The sequence below is a fragment of the Heterocephalus glaber genome, unplaced genomic scaffold (genome assembly GCF_053883595.1).
Source record: "Heterocephalus glaber isolate CG9 unplaced genomic scaffold, H.glaber_assembly_v1.0 deba00001550, whole genome shotgun sequence".
Lineage (NCBI taxonomy): Eukaryota > Metazoa > Chordata > Mammalia > Rodentia > Bathyergidae > Heterocephalus > Heterocephalus glaber.
In genome coordinates this window covers 20944059-20969560 of record NW_028258343.1, presented here as the reverse complement: position 1 = coordinate 20969560, position 25502 = coordinate 20944059, and the positions used below count along the sequence as shown (strand labels likewise).

The window sequence follows — 25502 nt, the reverse complement described above, 5'->3', positions numbered from 1 at the left end:
CTATGCCAGGAACAGAATGACATAAACCAGTGAAATCTCCGCCCTTGGGACCACAGGGTCTACTGCCCTGATTTGTTATTAGTTTCATCTAAATTTCTTATTTAAGCATTAATTCAGACTTCCCATTCAGAATTGTTCACAACTCCAACTTTTTTATTTGTTCCCTAGGCCCTGCTTTCATTCCAGCTTATATGGTTCTGAGACTAGAATAGTAACAGTGTTTTACAATCCTGTTTTGGCCAATAAAGTAAAATTCAGGTTATAGTGGCAGGAGGAAAGCGCACTACTTTATAAAGATCACATGCAGGACAAGGCCATGGTTTGTGACTTTCCAAGGCTTTCACTGCCTCTGAAGTCAAGCTGGGTGTGTAAGGTCGTTCATCTGTTCAAAGAGGCCACCCTGTCTGTGAACTTGGCAATGTAGGGGATCCATTTGATCTCTATGAGCTTCCTTCCTTGATTTTAACTTGGACACGTAACAGAATCTAAATGACAATTTATGATTTTATATTGAGATCAAATTATTTTTATATATGGAAACCATCTTCTTGATTAACTAACGGCTACACCGATATTAGTTATTTTTAAATTTTCTGGATTTTAGGCTTGGTGAGCACTGATATATCTTTGAATTGATATGGTTCAAACCTCTACAACTTTCTAATTTACTACATGTTTCCTTGTTAAAAAAAGGAAAAACTCCTCTGCATATTATATTAGCAAATATCTGGTAATTACTTAATAAATAATGATGAAAAAAGCAATTCAAATTCACCCAAGAGAAATGACTCAGTTTTCCATTTCACAATACTTCCAACTCATGTTCAGACCAGAGGAAAATGAGTCTGCTTCCACCCTCAATAATTTTCAGTCAAATTTTCTTTCCTCTTATTTGTAGGAAAAAACTAAAATGAAGTTTTGAAATTGCATTGCCTGAATATAAATATATTGTACATACTAATACATCTTTATTATTTTAATTCCAACTCAGCCAGAATGCTGTTTCCAATCCTTCTCAGTTTGGCTTTTTTCCCATAATATCTATTTTGGCTAATGTTGAAAATTATTTCGCTGTAATATTAGTCCAAATATTTTAAGTAAATGAAGGTAAGGTGTCATTTTTCACACTGTGTTCAGCTGAATACTGATCTTATATTACAAAATATGCCACAGTAGAATAAATGTGAGAAACATTGAATGAAGCAAAGTTATATTCCTTTGATATTGGATTTCCCTAATGTGCTCACTAACATGATAAATTTCCAAATTTATTGAACCTCAGAAAACTTTCATTCACCAATAATTAACATTAGTGTTTTATACACTCTGTGAAATACAAGTAGAAGAAAGTAGCTTACTAGTATCACCCAGCACCTCAGCCCCTGCCACAAATGAAGGTATTGGTTTATACTCCTAAGCTGAACAAGTCAAATTGCATGGTTTCCAAAGGAAACGGGGTGTAATTCATAGTTTTAAAACCACAGGTGGCATCACAGCCATCTATACACACGCAGCCCTGTAAAGTTGAAAAGACAGTTGCTGTTATATTTGTTTACAAAAGAAGAAACATTTATATCACAAGTTCTCTGGCATCCTATATCCCACATCTAGCATGATCGTTTCCTAACTTAATGCTGTTTCTTTTCTTTCCTTAGACAAGACTTTAAAATAATAATCTACAATTTATACAAAACACACTATATTTTCTCAAGATTTCTGGCTTTGATTCTCAAACAAAACCTTTAAACTATAGTAATTTGATTTCTTCTCATTCCATATGACCAATCACTCAGATCTTAGGATCACTCCAATAAACGCTTTGCAGTCATTATCTTACTGCCAGTTTATGCTGCGTTTAAAGTGGTAACAGCTTCCTCTGCCCTAAAATCCTTTTCTCCCTGGTTTCTGTCACAGTATCTCTGACTTCTAAGACAACATCTCTCATTTTGTTCCCTTCTCCTTCTCCTCCTTCTTCCACTTGCTGGGTCTCCTCCTCACTCCATTCCTTCAACAGCAGAGTCTTCCATGATTTGCTTGCTCAGTCCTTGTTCTCCTGCACTTCACATGGGCTGAGAGAGATGTTAGTGCCTCACATCAAGTCAGGCATCACTGCACACATTCGCAATTCTAGCCCTCTGGGAAGCTGAGGCAAGAGGATTCAAAGTTCAATGCCAACCTGGGCAATTTAGCAACTTACTGAGATCTTGTCTCCAAATAAAGAAAAAAAAGAGAGAAATAAAGAAAAGAAAAAAAAAAGGGAGACAGACTGGGGATGTAGCTCAGTGTGAAAGCCCTGGGTTCAATTCTTAGTACTTCAACAACAACAAAGAAAGAAAAGAATAGAATAAAGAAACCTCCCATCATTTGAGCCAGCATATCTGTGCTGGAAGCTTCAAAATCTAACTACGGATTTTCCCTGGGTGCCTGACCAACAGCTCCTGGGGACCTCTAGCTCAACATGTTTTCCCTTTTTCTATCACAGCTGGATTATAAAGTCTAGGAGGACAGGAATCTGATTATATTTATCAATCTGTATTCACAATGGTGGTGTCACCTAACATCTGGTAACTAACCAAACAGTTTGTAGACTAACGTCTCTAACATTATATAATAGACACATCTTCCTTTTCTAAATCTGCGACTTCTTTTGGAAATTCAGATCACAGAAAATGACACTACTTTCCACATTCCAAGACTGGGAGCCTGGGAGTGAAGCCTGGGAGTTGTCTTATATTTTTCTCCCTTGTTCCTTTATATCTCCCACAATATGGTAATATTTACATTATTTCTACAGTCTCTTCTTTTAGTTTTCTAGGAAAGCTCTATGAAGATATTCTAGTACCTTTAATGTCAGTGTAATAATCTCACTGCCCAGAAAATGATTTTCCTAAAACTATTAGCCCTCTCTTTATTTCCAATCACAGTGTTCACCTAGAAAGAGCAATTTGAAAATCAGGTTTCAGTTTGCATATCATTTTGCTTAAAGCATTTAATTATTTTCTAAATCCTTCAGGAAAAAGATGGCCTCTTCTCAAGGAAGCCATGGCTTTTGTTGCTGCTGGTCTCCGGCCTCCCTCCCTTGCCATCATGCTGCCCTCTGGGGACTCTGAAGTTGTCACTGCTCCTAGTGGGACCTGCTGCTGCTCACTACCAGTTTAGGCTTTCCTCAACTCCTCAACTCCTTCTTCTTTACCCACCCTTGTGTCCTGTTGAACACCAAGGCTAGAGAAAGTGAAATAATTTTCCCCTGTGTTCACAAGACATGCACTCTCTGTTTGATTTCTATTATTTCTTTCTATTGCTATTATTTGTTTATGTAATCTTTGCACTGATACATTTCCAGAGTTTGTGTTACTCATTTTTATGTCCTTAACAAAGTATCTATACACACTTCTCTTCATGTAATTCTGCATATCTACATATAATTGTCTTACAGGATTATTATGGTAACTTTAAAATGGACACTGTAATGTGTTTGTTCTAACTGATGAAAGACAAAAATTGAATCGAACAATGAACTAGAAGTAAGTTCCATAGCTGATATGACTCAAAATACTTTGGAGACTAACAGGTAGAAGCACATACTGTTTTTCTCTCCTTAATTTATTCACCTCATGTGTGAATATTTTCATCCAGTTGGTAAAATATAAAGAAAGCCAGCTTACCCTGGATACACACATTGTAGCTAAATTCAGATTTGGATTTATTACTTTAAAGCTCAAATGAAAGCGCAGGTAAGCCCTGGCATATCCGATATCAAGGAAAGCTTTGACTGTTTTCTTCAATCATTTTTAGGATGACACAGCCCAAGTTTCAGTCATCAAACGAGGCAGTGCCTGGACATGCAAACGTGCTCAGTATATGAGGGCCACACTGCGGGTTAGGAAGCAGTTACACAGTGTTCTATTTACCAGCTCAGGATCCAATGAAACTGAAGAAAACACTGAGAAGTCAATGAAAGTAGGGTCACACAGGCACATTTTACTCAATTTTGTATCAAGATGGAAGCTTGCCGAGCCCCACCCAGGAGGGAGGGCAGCAATAGATGTCTGTGGATTCTTGAACAAGGCCTCTACAGTTTTAATGTGCATACAAGTGACTTAGGGTTCTTATAAAATGCAAATTCTTATCCAGCAGTTCTTCATAAGACCCGAGACTATACATTTCTAACAAGCTACAGAGTGGTGCTGATATTCTGTGGAACACAGAAGAGATTGTGTGTGTGTGTGTGTGTGTGTGTGTCTTTTAAGCACTTTCGTACTCATTATATGTCATGATTCTTACAATGAGCTTGATAGATTGATAGATTTTCCCTAACTCTGTCTTATTTACTTATTTTTTCCATGACTCTATTTTAAAGAAGTGATGGCTAGTTTAGAAGTGAAATGACTGGTGTAAATCACTTCATGTGTGCTTCCTAGAGCTCCTTCCTCCACACTGTCCACCCTCCATTGGTCATTTGCTCACCAAAAAGTTGCCTCTGCATGAAAATAAGATTCATATCAAAAATAGATTTCCTTAAAAATGATTAAGCAATGACTTTCTTTCCATAAGGATAATAGTGTTGACCTATTGTGGCTATGATGGCCTCTGAGTAATTTTTCCTGGCTTAGAAATTAGGAAAGACGCAGACATTTTTGTCTCAGTAGACAAAATATAGGAGCTGAGACAAAGAAGAAACCTTCATTGTATACTAGAATGTATACAGTGTACTAGATACTACATGATATACTAGAAGAAAACACATGCAAATAGATCAAAGCTGGAGAGCTCATGGTGTATGTTTATGGCTACAAACTAGAGGATAAGGAAGAAGGGTTTCTTTTCCTTCCACAGATTGGAAGCCACATGAATAGGTGGGATGCTTTCATCAGTGGACCAAGTGAAGCAGGCAGATCCGAAGACTCTGAGTAGCCATAGAACTGGTGAAGCTCTTTAAATGTCTGTGTAGGGTAGTGGTGGTGGTAGATTAGACAAATGGATGCTATGAAGAGAAATACGTGGGGGACACTGTCAAGCTGCAGCAATGGACCGGGGAACCCTAGCATGGTTCCTTGTAGACACTCCTTTGCAAAGATGACTCGCATAACTTGATGGCAGATCTTTAAAAGAGAAATGGAAGCAAGATATTTACTGTGTTCATGAATTTATCCAGAAAACAAATGATAAGAACCACAACTAGAGTCTTAAGATGAAAGCAAAAAGGTAGAGACCATGTTTAGGAGTCATTTTGAGAGACATAGATTGGTGAGGATGCTGAGTCCTGGGAGAGAAGGAGGAGGTGTAAATGACTCAGAAGTTTAAGTCAGTGTAACTGAATTGTGAGTCATGGATGCCATTTAAAGAGATAAAGAACAAAGGAAAAAGATAATGGAAGAGTTGTTGCATTCACTTTTAAGCAAGTTGAGAGGCAGCCTGAATATGGTGATTAAGCAATTTGAGAACTCTGAAGATTTTGTATATAAATGTTAATTTTCTTAATAACCAAATTATTAATTTTCTTATGAAAATTCTTTTTGCAAAGTAATTTTCTTTATTGAAAAAAATAGTCTTTTTCATTTTAAAAATTTTACTGCTTTATTTGAAGTGCACCCCCTCCCAACCAGAAATCAAACTCAGGGCCTTGCACTTGCCAGGCAGCCATGGGCACCACTGAGCTAGATCCTGGACCCTTTGAAGTGTTCTTGACAATGAAAAAACATATATATTCAGGTATACAATACATGTACATTTCAGGTACATATGCAGTGTCTTACACTGTAGATACAAGCTAACTAACACATGCATCACCACATATAGTGATAATGTTTTTGAGTTGTTTCTGTAATGAGAAGATTACTTAAAATGAACCCTTAAAAGATACTTGGCCATGTCATTCACTACAGTCAATGTCTTCATCTGTTTTGGCTGCTGTAACAAAACACCATAGACTGGATGGTTTATCAGCAACAGAAATGTATCGTCCATTTTAGAGCCTGAGAAGTCCCAGATCATTGTGCTGTGGATTGGTAGCCTTTGTATCAGCTCTCTGGTTCATGAAGGGTGTCTGGCTGTTTACATGGCAGAAGGGGCAAGTTTTTAAGACCCCTCCTCCGACAGTGCTCATCTCAGAGGCCTCCTTTATCAGGTCAAGAAATCATCTTTCAAAGACCCTGTCTGCTGTTAGGTCAAACAGGTGATGGGGTTTTCAACAACTGGCTTTGGAGGGACCCAGACATCGATACCATGACAATGCTGTCCATTTAGACAGCTCATCCCAGAACTCACTTCTCTCTCATGTGACAACCTTTCTAGACTTTGACCACATTCTCCCATTTCATGGGTAGAAAAATGGATAAATGTGGATGGGATTGTACTAAGAGAAATATGCCAGTCTCAAAAAAACTACCGATGCATTATCTCATATGTGGATTAGAAAAAGTAGTTTTTTTGTTTGTAATGATATTACTATTTATAATTAATGTCTATTTTTCCTGAAAACAACATTTAATTTTCTTCCAGTTATGTAATACACTGCATCATCTGTTTGACATCATTTTATTAAGGAAATAAAAATTTTAGTGTTAATTTTTGTTAAAAATAATTATCATAGTGTGGCTACAGTATTTTAACCTGCATTGTTATTTGGATGCTTTATTTTTAACAGTTACAGATTAGATGCATTAGTTTTGTCAAAGAAAATATTTTTTCCTAAGAAATAAAAGGCAGTAAACATTGTCTAATATTTTCTAGGGGTCACGGTATCAAGCTAGAGGCAAGTTATCTCCTGGATTTTGCAGCAACCATATTATTGGTCCCTGTTCCATGTATTTTAGGAGAAAACTCAGCAAGCAGTGCCACCCTCATGTGCACTAGCTCCAATTTCATCTACCCTTTCAGCTCTCCCTCAAAGCTCCAGGGCAATTTTTTTCTTCCTGTTAATTAAACTGATTCCTTCCCCTTCTAGTGAATATCTCAATCCTTCTTCTATCTGGGACAGTTCTTTCCAAATGAATACTTCCCTCTGTGGATTCCACGGTTCTCCTCTTCCTAGAATTGTCCTATTACAAACCGCGAAATAACAACGTTTCATTGATTCTTAGTACTGAACACCAGATTTTGCCTCCCTTCAGCAACAAGCTGAAGTCCCTGTTCTTCGCCTGTTACGGATAAATTCCTGCCTCCGTTCCCGTGAAGTGGTTTCTGCTCCAGCATGCGAATGAAAATGTTCCCCAGGGTCGCAGAGCGACAGCCTTCTCTCTCTATCAGGAGGACCGGCCTTTCTTCAGTCGCTGTCCTTCCTCAGCTCTCTGAGGGCCGCGTGCTGGCGTCTCCGTCTCCTGCCAGTGTCCCCGTGTCCTGTCTCCCGGCTGGGGCACGGCGGCCTCGACTTCCCACGAAGGCCCCATCCTTCTCTCCCCCAGTTCTGCTACTTTTTCAACAGCGGTCCTTGGTGCCCTTCTCGCCTCCGTGTGCCTTTTCCGAAGAGCTCTTTCTCTCCTTTGCCTTCTGTCTAACCTCCCGTGCTCACGGTTACGGCTGAAGCTTCCAAGGTCCACCGACTGTCTCTACGTGGGTGGCCCCAGCCCCGGCCTCACGTTTGATCACCTTCTCCGACTCTCCTGCTTGAGACCCGGAAGTTACGTCATACATGCAGCCAACACCATCGGTGTCCGTTCTCTTCCTGTGGAGCAGTCTAACCATTATCAAAAGCAGCTTCAGCACAGTACAGAGAGAGTGACTCTCTCAAAAGCCTGTGCATCCAGATGCGCGAAGGTACTCGCGTCAAAATGTCACTGGCATTTTTCAACAGATTTCAAGGTTCAGTGATGTTTTTAAACTTAAAAAAGCATGCCTCACTGAGCATTCATTGTGCCTAGACATAATTTTGAAAGTAAGTGACGTTAATTTAACATAATTGTCCCAAAGTCATTGCCTCCTCTCTACATGCCTTTCGATTGCTCTTACATTAATTGCATAATGTCTCGGTTATTCTAAGAGGATTTTGATTCAAATCCCTGATTCCAGTTTCCTTCCGCAGGGTCTCAACTCTGCAAACCAGCAGAAGCCTGACAAAGCACTTTGTTCTCATCCACCTCCCAAAGGCCTAAACTTTACCTCCGCTTCCTAAGCCCCTGTTTCAGAGTTTAAGGCCCGGCCTCATGTGTGCTCCCCACGTGTGCATTTTTGGCATATTCCCTCATCATTTGGCCCCAGGAGTCTCCTCGGTGCTCGAGCCCTCACTCCTAACCAGAGCTGCCAGGTACCAAGGCCAAGGTGAGGGGCAAGTGTCAGGGTGCTTCTCACAGCAGCCTTGCTAGGCCAGTGTGATGACCTTCACACGCAGTCAAGGACACTGACGGGCAGAAACGTGAGGCTGTCACACCCAGCTGGCGGTAAGGGGAGTGGGATCCGTGCCTCTTTGGTGTAGCCCCCACACGGCACCAGACAATAACCAGCCCCCTGCCTCAGTTTCTCCTGTACATTCCTCATATTCGGTTCAAACTCATCATCCTCATGGAGCTTTCACTGTTTGCAAAAAAGACAGGGCCAGCCCCTCCCTGTCACAGAGAGCACCTCACCAGTACAGCGCGTCCCGCCATCTCTAATTCATGGCCGTGTGCCCAGTCGTACCCTTGGGACAGGACAGTGCCTGGTCCCTTCTCGTAAGTGGGTCCTATTGAGCGCAACTTGGGACGTATGGCAGCAATTTCAGCATAATGTGTGTTTTCCGTAAATGGTTTATCAAGTTTTATAAAAATGACAAGAATCCTAATTTTCTTTTTTATAAGAAGTCAAAAATAAATCACATAAGGGCCGGGGATTTAGCTCAGTGGCACCACGCCTGCCTCCCAAGCGCAAGGCCCTGAGTCCGATCCCCGGTACAAAAAAAAAATAAATAAATAAATATAAATAAATCACATAGAAATACACATAAATATTTAATATAAACTAATAATATGTAATTTGTAGCCCATGCATTACTTTTCCGTCTATACACCAAAAGCAAAATGAAGCAGAAAATGTCACGTTGTGCTTACAGAAAGGGGCCGCATAGCGTGTCTTCTATCTGATTAGTAAGGTTTTATCTGATTAGTAAGGTTTCTCTGAGCCCCATAGGAAATGTGAACACCACAGCGATTTCATATACAGTCTTTCCTTTTCTGCAGATAAGTGTACACCTCCGCAATAACTTTTGAGATAAATAATGTGTCATTTCAATTCAAGTATGCATTTTTTAAAACTGTTTAAAATTGCTAATTTTTCCATTGACCTGCCAGAGAATACATTCTTTCAAATTATATAAAGTCATTTAAAATGGTTGTTTTTTCACTTAAAAGATGACTTAATTCATTTTCATGTTGGCAGCACTTTTAAGAAAAGTGATATTAATCATTTATATTAGTATTAGACATCTATACAGAAAGGTAAATTATTTATAATGATTATTTAATTATAGGTTAAAATTTATACACATGAAAATACGACAGTTTTAAAACCAAAACTATAAATGTCTATATTTATGCACTGTCACTTTTACTAATGGAAAGATACACAGATAGAGCCTTCTTTTGCATAAAGATATAAAATTTACTTACATAAATATAAAACAGAATGAAATTAGCCCTAGAGAGGGTGTAATTAATTGAAATTTTCATCTGGATTTATAATCTCCTTTTTCTGCACTTTCCTATTCTAAAATGTTTCTTCTCCAGCTGCCGTCAACCCTGCATATTCAGCTCATCTCTCAATTTCCTCTCTTGCAAAATCTGTTTTGAAGAAGCCTATTCTAAAGGCATTCCAAGTTTCCAGCTTATAGCCAATAAGAGAAGGAATTATCTCTCCAAAAGATTTTTTGCACATTTAACCAATGAGAAAGAAAAGGGTTGACTCTATTAGATTGAACTATAGGAAACTACTGCTTTTGAGATTTGAAAAAACAGTTAAAAGTAGGTGAATGTTAGAGTAAGAGGCTCAACTGATCATCTATCTTAGACATTTGTCATGCTCTAGCTGGAGACCCTCAAAATCAAGTTGCCCCTGTAGTATTTTATAAACAGTATTTAATTGTCCACTAGATAAATAAATAGAAGCAAGTGGCAATGGGTCTGGCCGGCTGGTAAATTTAACCCAAATATTCTACCAGAGAGCATGGAATCTATGTTAACTTCAGCAAACATTATATTTCATTACTTATAGCTTTAAAATACACGGGGAGAGGGGCTTGGTATTTGTCAATATTTTTGGTGCCTTAAGACCTTGCCTTGCCCCAATTGTATGGCTAGTATTGTTCACACAAACAGAACATTAATTCAAATGTAAGTGTCGCCAACCATGCTCACCTGCTTGGGGGAGCTTTTCATCTTTTTTAGTTTCAGGTGCTGAAAAAAACCATACACATACATGGATACAACAAAAGGAAAAAACAACCATTTAAAATATAATTAGTACTAAGTTGCTTAATGGGAAGGTTTTATTAATTTTTCTTGTATATTCTTGATTTAAATTATAGGAACACAAGTCTATCAGCACATGCATTTTTAATAAATTATCAAGTAACTTTACAAAATTACTTTGGTTTTTAAATCCAATTTGTTAAAATGTTTTATACTAATCAAGTAATTTGATATCTTGTCTTTAATAAAAACCAATCTCTTATCATTCATAAGAGTTCTCTAAGTATTGGAAATAAAAAATTAACAAAAACTGTTCAGAAAAAAGTACCTTATTTAATCAATTAGTTTTCCATATTTAATAAATTTATACATTTTCTAGTTTTGACTACTATAAGTTCAATTCACAGAGCTCCACCTGGTGGTAAACAGAATAATTTCAAAATGACATTGTTTTATTAGTGCTTCTATTATTACTAAATCTTAGAAAATAAATTGTCCTGTTACAAAACACATTGGAATAAAGTGTCTTATTTTCTTATTGTCATAGGATAATAAATTTTGTCTAGAAATTCTACATTCTAACTTGATATTGTGTGGAAAAACGTTTTTACAAATGCACATTTTTAAACTATGTAAATAATATGCACATTACCCCCTGCCTACTGTAACAGTTATTCAAGCTTCCAAATCATACTGCTTTTAACTAACTTTGCCTATGCTTTATAGTTCTCCCTTCTTGGTGCCTAGTCTTTGTGTCACTAATACAGGATTCTGATACATCACAGTCATGTCCCTTGCAAACAGCGGGAAGCTTGACCTCATTAATTGCAACACTTAGTGAGCAGGACTACATGTCAAGTGCAGTAGCCAGTTCTAGTCAAGTTGTAGTCTAGTAGCGCTCATTTCTGTAGTTACAACATAAAAAGAAACATCTGCCTAACTGCAAAATTTTATATAATTGAGAATTGTGTAGTCATTTGCTCCTACTTCCTTTAATGCCAGAACGCATGTCTAGTAAAAAGAGATATCAGTGCTAGTGTGGTACTTTGACCCTTTTGGCATATATTCCTCCCTCTGAGTTGACAGGTTCACTTAACTGGGTCGGATGAAACTGATATTTTATATGTCTCAACATTATATAAAATATAATTTTATATACTTTTAGTTTATGGCCTGTGTTCCTATTTAGATTTTAGAGCAAGTAGTTTATCTGTTTTACTACTCAAAAACCAATGTCTGGTCACATATCTACCACGTGGTATAAGATCAATAAATATTACCGAATGAATGAATGAATGAATAAATGAGTAAAGAAATGGCAACCATGGAAGTACCAAAGTCTCCATCTTGTATATTTGTAGTCCTAGCACAAAGTTATTTGTCTTATGCTTCTAAAACTAGAGATAAATATTCAAGTTCACATAGCCTTTACATTGCCATTTTATTTTAGAAGCTTTTCTTTAATTGTTTTGTTTTTCTGTGTCCAAATACAGCAAATATCACCTTCATTAATTTAGTGATTCTTTCTATTACTGGGTTTTCTGCTGCTATACAATTTTTCTCAGCCAATTTAGGATAAAGATAAGTCATGTAATTCCTCCATCTGCAATAAGATGAGTATTTCTTTGATGGTGAATGTGGATGAGTTCTTTGCTTCATTGAAAAGGAAGCAATTCTTTTTTTTCCTAATTATTTCTTCTTTATTGAATAATGCTACCGCCAACAGTGTACTTTGAACTTCCCAGCAAATTATCTAAATTGCAGTCATGAGAATTAATGCTTCCAAAGTATTTATTAAGGGCCAAGTCCTGGTCCACTGTTAATTTTCATAATTTCATTATTCTGCAGAGTGCTCTCTCTGTCCCTGCTTGCTGATGTGGCTGGCAGTTGGCCTAGCGGAAGTTGAGTCATTTGTAAAAACCCACCCAGCTGCCCAGAGGTGGACACCAGGCTCTGTTCTCCGAGCACCTTCCCCTACCAAGGGGCATAGCCAAGGGCCAGAAAGAACAACCCTCCTCTCCTTCTTAGTTTCGATTTTGGAAACATGTCTCCTTTAAACATTTTACTCTATCAGAAACAAATTCCTGCTAGTTTAAGTCCATCCTTCCGTCCTCCTCGGATAGATTTCACTGGCATTTTGCCCATTAAAGTTAGACATCTAGACTTGTGATACTCCTGCCTTACCATCCTGGGTGCTGAGATTACAGACTGGCCCCACCAAGACCAGCCGGAGTTGCCTGTTTGAATGAGTCTTGCTCCTTACTTTCTACTCTGCACATGGCTCTTACCCTTGTCAGTCACATTGTCATTGAAACCCGGAAATGGAATATTCTTACCTTTACTGTTTGTCAGGAAATATTTTGGAAAATAAATAAAGTTACAGAGGATATGTTATGAGCTATGAATGCAATACAATGAGGAGGATGAACTTGTACAGGAATCAACCACTCTTAGGAATACCCGTATCAAACATGTAATGTGTTTGTGTCAGCCTCACATGTCGCTATAATGCATGCTTAGTATTGTATAAAGGACCCTATGGATATAATGTCAAGGTAAGTTGTAAGTTCTTTTGGTGTGAAAGTGAGCTTTTGTGTCATGTCCTTTTACAACAAAATCAAGCTCCCTTACTCAGTTTCATACCCTTGAGCATTTTCAAAAATTCCGAGTCTCCATTCTGTCATCGCTAAAATGGAGGAAATAATGTTGTAAAGTTAATATGAGAGTTACAAATGCGAAGAACATAGCTATTTAAAAAAAATACGCTCATAACTTTAAACCGCATGAACTTTCAAGTTAATTTTCTTTTTTATTATAGAATTAGGATTTTTGTCCTTGAATGTGTAAAATGCAACTGGCCTATGAGAAGTTGTCAACAGACTTCTAAGCTGAGCAGCTCTATCAGGCGTTTTGGTCCCTAAGAGCTCAGTGGCTTTCTTGTGTAGCTGGCATTTCTACTGATGGTTAAGTCTCTAGTTTCCGAGTCATGTGAGGAAGCAGTTCTGACCTAGGGCTTGCTTCAAGTCTCACATAAGAAAACTAACAACATATACATTTTTACACATTTACTCAAAGTTTGTGCTGGAAGCTTCAGGAAGCTGAGACACAATGATTAATGCCAGCAGTTGGGATGTGGAGCGCAGAAAGAGCAAAGGGAACTTCCGTTTCTCTCTATCCTGGCTCACTGCTACTTTTTCAGCCACTGATCCAAACTGTGTAACAGTGCAGTATCTAGTTTGTGTCAGCTTTCCCACCAGAACCTTTCACACTGGGGCTCCCCGTGCAGTGTTCCGGGTCTCCACTTCGGGAAACTGGAGTCCAAGCTCCCCAGGGAGAGACTATGTGGCGGAGGACCTGGGAACCGCTGAGGGCCTGGGAGGGCGGCCTCTGGAAAGCGGTGTTCCATGCCACAGCACTGTGTCCTCAAGCAGAGCGGGCGACTACGGCTCCAGCACCCACGTCAGGGACAGAAGCAGCAGAAACACCTGCTCAGCTTTCTGCACCGGCTTCAGGAGCAAAGGAAACAAATTCATTCAACACGTGAATCCCAAGAAGGGCAGTCCTTTCAGAAGGCCTCTGTTTTCAGAACTTTGCTAGCCAGAAGTTGAGCATCTGTCACTGTTTTTTCTGCTTTCTTTTGTTTACGTGATTACATCACATTTGCTTCCTCAGCACATAGGAGACTTACATGTGTAATAAAATATAGTAATTATTAATTTTCAACCAGCCATATTTAGCATTTGCCACATGGCCGTCACTAAGTTTAGAGTGTTACATACATTGTGTGTATTTCATTTTTATAAGAGTAAGTACTCTTTGGTTTATTAGATTTCCAACTCCAACATCATATAAACTTCATAAGCCTTGTGACAGATTGTTTCTATGCTCCGTGAGAGCATTTGCCCTATGTGTCTGCTAGCGAATGAGGCGATGTGTGTAATTCTTACATCCCACTCCTATGAGGTCAGCGTATTACTGAGCCCTTTATACAGAATATAACATTGAGGCTTAATAGTTTAAGTCTGTACTCCCCAGTAAGTATCAAAAGTGATTCTTCAATCTTGATTTTTTTTTCTAATTTGAAAGCTTTAAGAAGTCTGAAACAGACTCCTATAACTAGTTACTCTACGTAGAATTAAATATAAGCATCTCATACTTAAAAACTGTACAGCAAACCACATTCTGTATCATGTAATTTAGATTATCTAGCTTATATTATCAAGACAAACTACCAGCAGCTATTAAAATTATAATTAGCATGCAAAATACAACCATGAAGTTTGTATTTTTTGAGCCAATCCTTAAACCCCAAATGATATTAATTAGTTCTTAAATTGAGCTGATGAAACTAGACAAATAGGCTGAGCACTGACAGAGAACGGATGGTCACCTCACACACTCCTCCATTAGTATGTGACACATCACATGGTGGGAAGATTTTACATTAAAAAGCAGGTCCCAAAACCTACTAATGCGGCCATGTGAGGACCCTCAGCAGTGTGGCCTCCTGTCAGCCCTGTGTGAGTCACACAGAGGACACCGTCTAGCACACTCTCCGCAGGGGAGGTCCAGCTCCACCACAGGCCACAGTGTGACCTGGACAAGTTTCTCTAGGTGCTTTTGGTATGGTTTATATCTGCATGGCTTGCTGTTAGAAACAGGATGTCTGGAAGGTGACTGGATTTTAGGGGTCTATAGCTGACTTACTGTTTTTTTTCTTTTTGGTACTGGGGATCGAACTTGGGACCTTGCGCTTATGAGGCAGGTGGTAGAACTACTGAGCTAAATCCCTGGCCCCCTGACTTACTGTTAAGAGGCAGGATCTGGCTGGAAGAGGCAGGTCACTGGCAGAGGCGGTGTGACCCGGAAGGGATTACTCCCCTGGTTCCTTCCTTTGCCCTCTACTTCCTGGCCACCATGACCCAAGTAGCTTTCCCTGGCCCGTGCCACTCTGTCACATTGTTTCTTCTTGGGACCTGCTGACCATGGACTGAAACATGAGCCAAAATAAAACTCTTCTTCTCTAAGCTGTGGGTGTCATGTATTGTTTCTCAGTGATGAGAAAGTGACTAATTCAGCTTCCGTTTCACATTAATGCAAACAAGATTGCTAAAACAAACTGAACACTACACACAAAACATTTAGGGCAGTGCCAGCTACAAAACAAACGATGCATTTGATTTGCATGTCAGTCAGTTTATTAATATTCCAAATTAATGTCTTCTCCTTTCTTGATACAGTTCTGAGTCAAATAAATATATTTAAATAAAATGAGTATGCTTAAATAAAACAAAGTCATATTTACTATCAAAAGAATGTATTTATTCTAAGTCCATGTTATTCACATCATAGGATTAGTCATTTGGATTTTTTTTTTAATAAAACCTGCTACTTACTAATACTACTGCTGCTCCTGCTGTGATACACACACACATCCCATCCTCAATGAGTCCTTACTAAATGAAATGTACAACTACTCTCATTCCAAGTGCCTTGGTTTCAGCATTTCAGATCTGACAATAGCTCTTGCTGACCTAATGTCTTCCCCGAAAGTGTAAAGAGGAGCACTTATTCACAGAGGGTCTGCCTCCTGCAATGGGTGGCATTTGGTTTTGTCTGCCATGGACACCTAACTGTGGTCCAGACAAACGCATCTGTGGAAAGGACAAGCTTTGCCTCTCACTGGCTTTGAGTTCGATTCAGAGCTTTTTCAATGCACAAACTTTCCAAAGGAAAACTGTTTCAAGTTTGAGTGAGATCATCTCATCGGTCACTCTGTCTTGTTATTGCGGTATCCTATTTACTGTTACATTTAAGACTTCTCCTCACCTTGTGTGTCCAGGTGGATGATTTGACACTCCATGCCTTTTCTGGATTCCCATTTTCCCTGATTGTTTTTGAATCTGCATCACTCATGCTCGTGGATTACAGAATCCCTCCATGCATAACAGAGAAGGAAGGAGGTGGTACTTAGAAGAGACTGTTCAACCTCAGCCAAATAAAGGAGTGGCGGGGATAATTTGTTTGCAGTTGATGAAAAACAGAAAAAAACAACAATGGAAATTTCCAAATTTCAAATGTATTCCCTTTACTTACCAAATGGTCTAATGTGTGGTCTCTGAACTTATTTAAATTGTAATTTTCTTACGTTATGAAATGAGAATGACTATAATTATCTCAGATTCTCATGGCAAAGTTTAGAATGAATGATGAGTATTTCTTGATCATTCATGTATGAATATCTGAAAACAGGTATATGCTGATCAGACAGGAAGTTTGATATGTCTTATCACAGGCAACATCAGAGTCACTTTCCTCCCTCTTGTCGGATCTCTTTTTCTTTTTTGGTACCGGGGATCGAACTCGGGTCCTTGCGCTTGCGCAGCAGGTGGCGAAACCACTGAGCTAAATCCCTGGCCCTCGGATCTCTTTTTCACTGCTCTTGTGATTTTTGAAGACATGGGTTTTACACTGTTTATCTTTGCAGTCTCAGAGCCTAGAATATTCCCAAATATTATATCAAAACTCAAAATTGTTGATATGTGACAATTAAAATGTTGCTTTACAATGACAAGAATATTAAACACTTAATCTTTCCTTTCAGTTCTTGAAGCCACAACATGAGATGCAATCCCTGTCCTGTTCATTAAAGCCTATACCTGGATGGCAAAGCACATTAGAATCGATCCACCACACATTCAATACTGAAGACCTTCATACTTCACTATGTACTTTATGCCCTTAACACTGTCGGTCATAGGTACCTGGTTCCGTTAGCTTATAATGAGTTATTTCAACATTGAAGCTACCGTGTTGAGTTCCCGAGCACAGTGCTTTCTCTATGTCATGTATGCACACACACAAAGCCTGTCTACGCCTGCTCTCTGCCCTGAGTCTGTCCTGCTGCCTCACACCCGTATCTCCATCAGGTTAGTGAGAGAAAAATATGCCTTATTAGCTCCTACACGCACAGCCCTGAACCCTAAAATAGCTGCAGCTCACATTGCCACCACTTAATATACAATTCAAGGCTTTATGCCTAAACCCTGATTCTGCAGTCTTTCCTTGCAGGATTCCCTAGGAGTTTGATGCTAAAATAATAATAATAATACAAAAAAAAAAAAAGATTGCTGAGCAGATGCTAAAAACACAAAATAGGCCTGAGGGCATCATCTCTTCAGCACAGAATAAATGCATACACTCTCCTCACCTTGGTCTGCTCTCATTTCATCTCTGCGGTCCCTTGTCATTTGCATACGCTAACTATAGTGTGTCCTGTGTCTCCTTGTGCCACTCTGCCTGTATCTGTTCTCATTTTATGCCTTCTTGTGCATAGCCTCCTCATTCTTTCCTTCCTGGAAGCTGCCCGCTGTGAATGCATGCCTTTAAGTCGGTGAGATATCATCGAGGTAGCTGCGAGTACTGTAGGTCACAAGAAAAAAAGTCAGACAAGTCCCTGTGACGTCCTCTGAAAATGGAAAGAAAACTCACTATCTATTTCAACCGATGAGACCTTGGCTTCAAATCCTTGTCAGCTAGAAGGGTGTGATAGTCACTTGCCAAGGTAAATGGGAGATAGTCCTCCATTTTTTCAAGTGATGGTCACTGCTAACCCTGGGTACTGTTTCTCTGGGTACCAGCGTTGACTCTAAACTGAAATGAGAAGAGCCATTATGCTCATAAATGGTCTTAAGTCTATTACCTATCATCCCATAGCTGGCTAAAGTATGTAAAAATAATTGATGCTCTTATTTGAAAAATAAACATTCAAGCATTATTAAGTGGACAGGAAAAATGGAAAGGATTGTTTTGATATTTAAAATATTTTTCCCTCCTGGAGACAAATATTGGAGAGGGTCCTGGCTTAGATTTGGGGTGTCCCCTGGATCCTCCTATGCTGAGATGGTCACTGTGTCATGGGGTGCTGTACCCACCAGAGGCTTAGTCCACAGCTGAGTTCATAGCTGACTTGCTGCTCCCAGGGCCCTGTCCGGAGCCTGTCCTAGATGTGACCCGGGAAGGTACGAGACCCCTTGGCTGCTCCCTGTCCTCTGCTGCAGGCCATTCCACCGGCTGGGCCGTCTCTGTGCTTGAGCCCAGCAACCATGGACCACGACTTCTGAAACTATGAGCCCAAAAAATCCTGTCCTCCTTTAAATTGCAGATGTTGTGTCTCAGTGAGCAGAAAGTGACTAAGACAGCGACAGCAAAAGAAGGCTTGTGGGGTGATGGAGACTCACTCGTTCCTTCTACTCCTTTTAATGAAGGCTTAAACATAAAATATGCCAAGGAAGGAATGCTGTGGCCTTAAACTCTGTTTCACATATATATTTTAACTCTTTGGATAATCTAAACTGCTTTTGTAGAGCTAATATTTGTAGAGAAAATTCTGGCATCCTTAGCCACTTTCCTTACCAACACGCAATCCTTTGTGCTCTATCAGGGTGGGTTTTTGAGATGATAAACTTAAGGAGACTGTTAGGCTGCAGGTTGTTGCTTAACATGAAAGTTATGCCTTGGCATAAGTTTCACTTTAATAATTCTTTAAAAAATGAATAATCATGGATTTGTAAAGGCATGTATTACTGACATTTTATGCTTTAGAATCTTTGTGTGTGTGTGTGTGTGTGTGTGTGTGTGTGTGTTGAACTAGCTTTATTATATGTTTTATACTAGGCTGAACTTTGCTTTGGAGGAAGACCCTACCCCTGTCCCAGGCTGTTTACTATATGAACATCTTTGAGAAGTGTATTCAGAACAAGTGAGGTCACTGCTTTTGGTCACAAGATGTCTCTTTTGTTGTTATTGTTTTTTTGCTTTTTGGATTTTTTTGAGATAGGGTCTTGCTGTGTAGTTCAGGCTGGCTTTGAACTCATTATATATCCCAGGCTGGCCTTAACTTGTGGCGATCTTCCTGCCTCAGCCTCCCAAGTCCTGGGATTATGGATATGCACCAGCGCCTAGCCTTTTGTCACAAGATGTGCAGGAAGGTAAACAGCAGGGAGAATGGTGACCCATCGGTATGTACACTGGTCTGGTGTATGTCATACTCAATAAGAAGCTGATTAAAAGTGCTACATTTAAAAAATATGTTCAGCTATAGTCAAATATATTTGGGAAAATCTAGGACAAACTGGGTTCTTTGCCATTGAACTTATCAGAACCTTTCACATGCTAATGTGTGTCATCAATTTTCAGAAAAAGGAACATAACTTGCAGTTGTTTTTCAACATTCAGAGCTTCTCAAACCCTTCCTACATATACATAAGACTCAATTGGAGGGCTGGAGATGTAGCTCAAGGACAGAGCATTTGCCTAGCATGAGAGAGGCCCTGGATGCAATGTTTCAGCACTGTTTTGCTCTCTTTGCATCTCTGGTTCTGCTACTACTAAGAGCTGCCACATTTTGAGAACAGATACAGCAAGAGCAGGGTTCATTTCCTTCTAGACATCACTGTGTCTCATCTCTTTAGAGCTCCTTTTAGCATCCCGCTTCTCCATTCCAAAGTAGTCAGCATTACATTCCATCAACAATAGGCTGCTTTCGTTGTTTTAGGTACTAGAAAATTCTTAAGATAAGTCCTGCCCTCCCAGGCCCACTTGCAGCTAACTGCGCCCGAAGCTGAGTCCCAGTCGGGGGAGGGGTCTGCCGCCCCGCCCTCGGGCCCAGCGCCTTCCTCTGTCCGGGGCCTGCCGCGGAGGCACAGGCAGGACCGGGAGGTTTCGTGTTGAGGATGGCAGAGGCCGCCCGGCAGGGCCACAAAGCCCAGGGCCACCAGCAGCCATGGGCCGCCCGGATGTGTCCCTCCGATTTGGGACTCGAGGCGCACTGGAGCCAGAGCTGCCAGGGCCCTTGCTACTGTTCTTTCTTCTCCTTTGCACCGGGCCAAGCCTCACTGCGCCCTGCCAGTGGGGCGCAGGCCTACCCCTGGGGCGCTGCCTACTTCGCATCTTCCCAGGTCTGCAGCTGCTGCACACCGCACACCGTAGCCCCAGAGCAACGCCAGGTGCAACCGGGTCCTGCTTTGGGGGATGGCGCGGATGTTTCCGCTCAGAAACTTGGTTCCAGGCGGTCCGACTTCCTGCCAGGGCCAGGCGCCTGAACTGCGGCGAAGGAGCAGCTCGGGCCTGCAGCGCTGAGGGCGGCGCCCTGGCCTCGGCTTCAGCTCAACGCTGCTTTCCCCAGTGCTATCCAGCCATTCATGTTTGCTTCTTCATTGCACATGGATGCGCCTTTTAAAGCCTATCCATTGACATTTTATCTTTAATTTTAAGGCAGGAGAAGTCTCAAAGCCTGTGCATGCATTTCCATTTTCTTGGAAAATGAGGGTTTGGAAAAGGCAGCTGTCATAATTCCACCACGTACTTACTGCGCCACAGCCTCTGCATGGGCTCATGACTAATACTTTTATTTTACACAATAGGCAATTTTAGTGCCTTGTTAGATTGAAGAACATAAATTAGAACACACCTCTCTATTTATTTAAAGAAAAATACAGTATAGTCATTTAAATATTGTAAGATTAATACACAGTAGATTAATGTAACATTGAAGTTCATGATATTGTCACACAATATTATGTTCAATTTTCCTTTAGTAAAAATTCAGTCAAGCCTTTTAAGAAACTTTGTTTACTGAAAGGAGTAATAAAACATTAACCTAAGCATCCTTTTTTTGGAAACTGATTACTGTTGGTAAAGATTCACTGGAAATGTGGCTCTTGTGGTAAATGTGGGGTAAGTTGATCTCCTGGAAGGAATGAAAATTTATGGGAACGCCTCTCACAAGGGAACATGAAAGTCACTTTGATTATCACGATTATACTTTACTGATAAAATATCTGAGTATCGTCATTCCCATTCTTGAATTCTGTCTGGCTTTGGGGGCAGAAAGAAATAAAAACCCAACACACTAAATTTCAAAACACCATTAACATCTTAGAACAGAGATCACTGCCACTTCAAGTGGGAAAATAATAATGATTAATTAAATATGTATCCTGACAGTAAGTCAAAAGGCTAATTTCTAAAATAATAACGGAATGAAAATGAACAATTTGAATGATAACATCTAATTGCTTTTTATACAAACCTTTGCCACAGTGGTGCAATAAAGCACACATTCAGAGTTAGTGAATGCGTACTTAGCATAAAAATGCTTCTCCTGTATGACACATGTTCCCCCACCACTGCCACTGCTATCTATCACCAGGAGCCTGGCCCTCTGCTGTGTGACTATGGAAAGACGACTTCTGGAAGCACAGAGGGAAAGAGGGGTGACACTTGATCAGGGCTTTCCAGCCATCCAAACCAGAAATGAACAAATGAACATCTTTAACCAAAAGGCAAAAATGTAAATTATCCCTGTCTATTCTTCAGTTTTGACATTTTTTATCTTAGGATAAGCAAAATAAATATAACACCAGTATGTGAGTAACATATATGAATCCTCTTGCAGGGCAAAATATCCTAAATATTCCATCATCTTGCCATAACAACAAAATTGTGCATCGCACCAAAGTAACTACCATTGTGGGAAAGGATTTTAAGATTTAAATTTGGGATGTAATAATCTCAAATGAAGCATAAAGGACTTAGTGTGTTTGGAGCTATATGGCATTAAGTACTTTAGAAAGCATTAAGTACATATGTAGACTGAGAAAAAATCATGCTGTGTTCTGATGTTTCATTAAATAACAATTTGCTCTAATTGAATATTAATTGCAAAATTAGAAAATTGACTGACGGGCACGGCGTTTATATACTGCCACATTTCCTAAAGAGGCTCTCCACGCAGCCTTCATTTTTCAGACTGATTTTTTCATCAATTTTCCTTTCCTGATTTTCTTCATGTCTTTCCCAACTCCAGTACATGCTTATCCCAGTTCACCAGGAGTCCTTCTCTTTCCAGTGAAAAGTGGAAAATGGCTATAACTTGACACTCTTACTGTGAAGTCCTCTTACATTACTGAATAGTTTCCCGGATCTTCTTTGCAGGCTAAGTGTAGAAGCAAACAAGCTCTAACCCTACGACGCACAATAGGAGGAACGGTGCATGGTTCCCCCAGTTTTCATGACTTACTAATATGGTCACAATGAAAAATTTATAAAATTCCCTTTGACACCGAGAATGTTAGATAACCCTAAGCACAATGCCATGCCTACACAATGGACATGGGTTAGTTAGAAGCTAAATACATTATACTGAACTTAGCATATTTATTTATATTTTAGGGGAAATAATGTGATGTATCCGAATCCACCTGCCTCCAACTTTATTTCCAAGGGAAATGCAGAGGTACACTGTGGCACATTAGATAAAACAGAGTGCTTTATTTAGGAGACTCTAGGTTTAATGCTGACTCTGCTCCACGCTAATAATTTTTTACAGGCCCTAGACTAATCAAGTTTTATTTATCCATAAAATAAGAGGATAGAGCCTTTTACCTCTAAGTCCCTCCTAGCTACAATATTTCTTCAGGATTCCATTATAGCTGACCTTCCACAAGAGCAAGATTTCATGGAGACATTTTAAGCATTCCACCTTAAATGTTTGGATTCAGTATCTGTTGGATTCTCCTTTGGATATTTATAAAATATATATTTTCTTCAATCCCCCACAGACTTCTAGAGAATCAGAACAGCATATGATTTTTAAGGATTTTTTTCAGTATTTCGTGCACAGCTATTCTTTGCTGTTTTTAACGTGCAAATTCAGAGCTTGATGATGGGAAATGAGTCCCTTTGCCTTTGTTTAAAAGCATAAGGCCACGTGAAAACCATAGTTCTGAAAGCTTGAGAACAGAAATGATGTACTCCCTTGCAGCAAATAACTGAATATGCAATAGGTAGGTCAATGTGGATTCACATTTCATTTCATATTACCTTTTTCCTTTGGGGAAGCTGGGACCCTCACTTCTTTCGCCTTAATAATCTCTGGAAAGGAACATTGAGCATTTGTTTGAAGCCATAACAAAGAGATTTGAGAACATGCACATAATGGAGTCAGCCAGCTATCAGTAAGCCCAATATAGGGAGGAAGGAAATGATACTCTTTCCTCTTCAAAAATGATTTGCATCGCCAGACAGGAAGCAACAGCAGTGCAAATTACAGTAAGCTTTACTCTGTTCTTTTTCTTTCTGAATACAGATAAATTGTTGAACAAGTTATAGTGTCCTTGTTCATTTAAGATGATGAGCATTCAAACAGATAGGAACTTATTTCTTTGTAATTTTAGAAAATACTCTTGTATTTTCATCAGCATCTAGAAGTCTCCTCAAATTATTTAATCAGTGCTAACTAGCATATTTCTTTCAGTTTATGTTATTGTTTTAAAAAATAAACAACCAACCAATGAAAAATACTACATACATCATGTAAATGTGGTGTTTTAATCTTTAGACTCAAGTGAAAATCTAGGATTTAGGCTAAAATAAAATTTGAGAAATGATTTCATCTAAAAGCCCATTTCATCATGACCTTCCAAAAGCTGAAAAATGCAGATTATAGTTAATAAGTGCAATAGAACTGCACTCCATCAGTTTCAACGCAATGTGCTTTTGACTATTCCTTGGCCCTGGACACGTATGTGTGTGAGTAGCACCTTGAACAACATTACCATCCCCAACAGACGATTATGAAATAGAAGATAAACCTGTGTTCTGCTTCCTCCACAACATTAAAGATCCATATGCTCCTTGTAGATAACAATGACTTTTCACGCAATGGGGAAAGAAGAAAAAGAAAGAGCCCTGGCTCCCCAGTCCTTTAGTTATGGGGTGGCAATGAAAAGCTGCCGTGGTGGGGCTTGGAAAATGGTCGCTCTATCAATGACCTAGAATGCATCTCACTCACAGAGTGACCTAGAAGACTAAACGTACTCAGGAGAAGAGCGAGTGCTCATCAAAGGGTAGAGTTTCAGTTAGACAACAGAAACAAGCTGCAGTGATCTACTGTACAGAACGTTGACTAATAAATACCAATACATTGTGTACTGTGAAATTGCAAAGCCAGTAGATTTTTAAATGTTTTCACCCCAAAATTGTGGTATAGATTTTTAAATTAGTCTGATTTAATCACTTCGCATTGTAAATACATATCAAAGCATCTTATTATACCCTGCAAATATATATTATTATCCTTTAACCAAAACTCAAATTTAAAAAAGCTGTGTCCTTCAAGGCAAGATTTGCACATAGCAGGTAGAATTTTTGAAAATGGCTTTGGTGGCGATGCAAGGTCCATGTTGCTATTGATGGCGCTAAGTATATATTAGGCTCAGATTTTTCTGGATTTCAGCATGTGACCATGAAATGAGGAGCCATGAATCGCACAGGCACGCGAGGAAGTGGCATTACTTCCTCTTCCAAGCTGCTGAGGGTAACTTGGTGTTCTTGCACATCCCAGCTAAGCCCGGAGAGCTAACATGCTATGAAATGGCAAGTGGGTAGTGCACATGTATTCCCAGGGGTGGCCGAGTCTCACAATTCCAGGTGCAGTGTGTTTACTTAAATGTCTCTGCTGAAAGTGACTATGAAATATACGGTCCAGGCAGAGCCCCCCTGCCCTGGGTGGCTGTGGCTTTTGTGAAGAATGCAGGAATGGGTAGGACTAGAGATACACTTTTAGAAGGCATTCAAGGGTAGCAAACTCGTCATTTCCACTTGGAGAAAGTCCCCCGAATGCAAAAGTGATTTCTGACTCTAAGTCTGCTAATGGCAAGAAGCCTTCCGCTTCTAGGCCTGCACTGACTCTTCCTGCCTACAGCCTACAAAGGAGATGTCAGCAATGTGCTGCATAGACATAGTAATATGTTTTCAGTAGTATGTTATTGATTTTGTTACCTTTATCCTTCAGAACTGAAGAAGTCTTCCCAGATTTTTCTTTTTTAATTTCTAGAAGAGAGATCATGAGAAGGAGGGTTAGAAGGGAGTTTAAAGAAAAAAATTGCAAGTTCCTCTGTGTGTTTATTCCTTCTGAACCTCACAGAAGCAGAGAGCTTCTGATTTGGTATCCAAGATACAGTCAATACAGTTCTCTCTGGGGATATTCTGCAGTTAAGGCATGAACTAAACATCCAGAAGGTAAAAGAATAAGCCCGCGAATTATTTTCACAAAGGAAGACT

At 39.6% G+C, this 25502-nt stretch overlaps 1 protein-coding gene across 17 annotated transcripts in view; it reads right to left on the bottom strand.

Moving 5' to 3' along the window:
* Trdn (triadin) overlaps positions 1-25502 on the bottom strand; it is a 335361-nt gene that overhangs the window by 58289 nt on the left and 251570 nt on the right. For 14 of the 17 annotated variants that reach the window (XM_087190174.1, XM_087190177.1, XM_087190171.1 and 11 more), the window contains 3 exons: positions 25221-25271; positions 23262-23312; positions 10323-10361 (listed from right to left, as the gene is read on the bottom strand). In XM_087190174.1, coding sequence (XP_087046300.1) covers positions 10323-10361; positions 23262-23312; positions 25221-25271 — 141 coding nt within the window. The remainder of the gene's footprint in view (positions 1-10322; positions 10362-23261; positions 23313-25220; positions 25272-25502) is intronic. The other 3 variants (XM_087190178.1, XM_087190179.1, XM_087190181.1) reach the window with 1 other exon arrangement.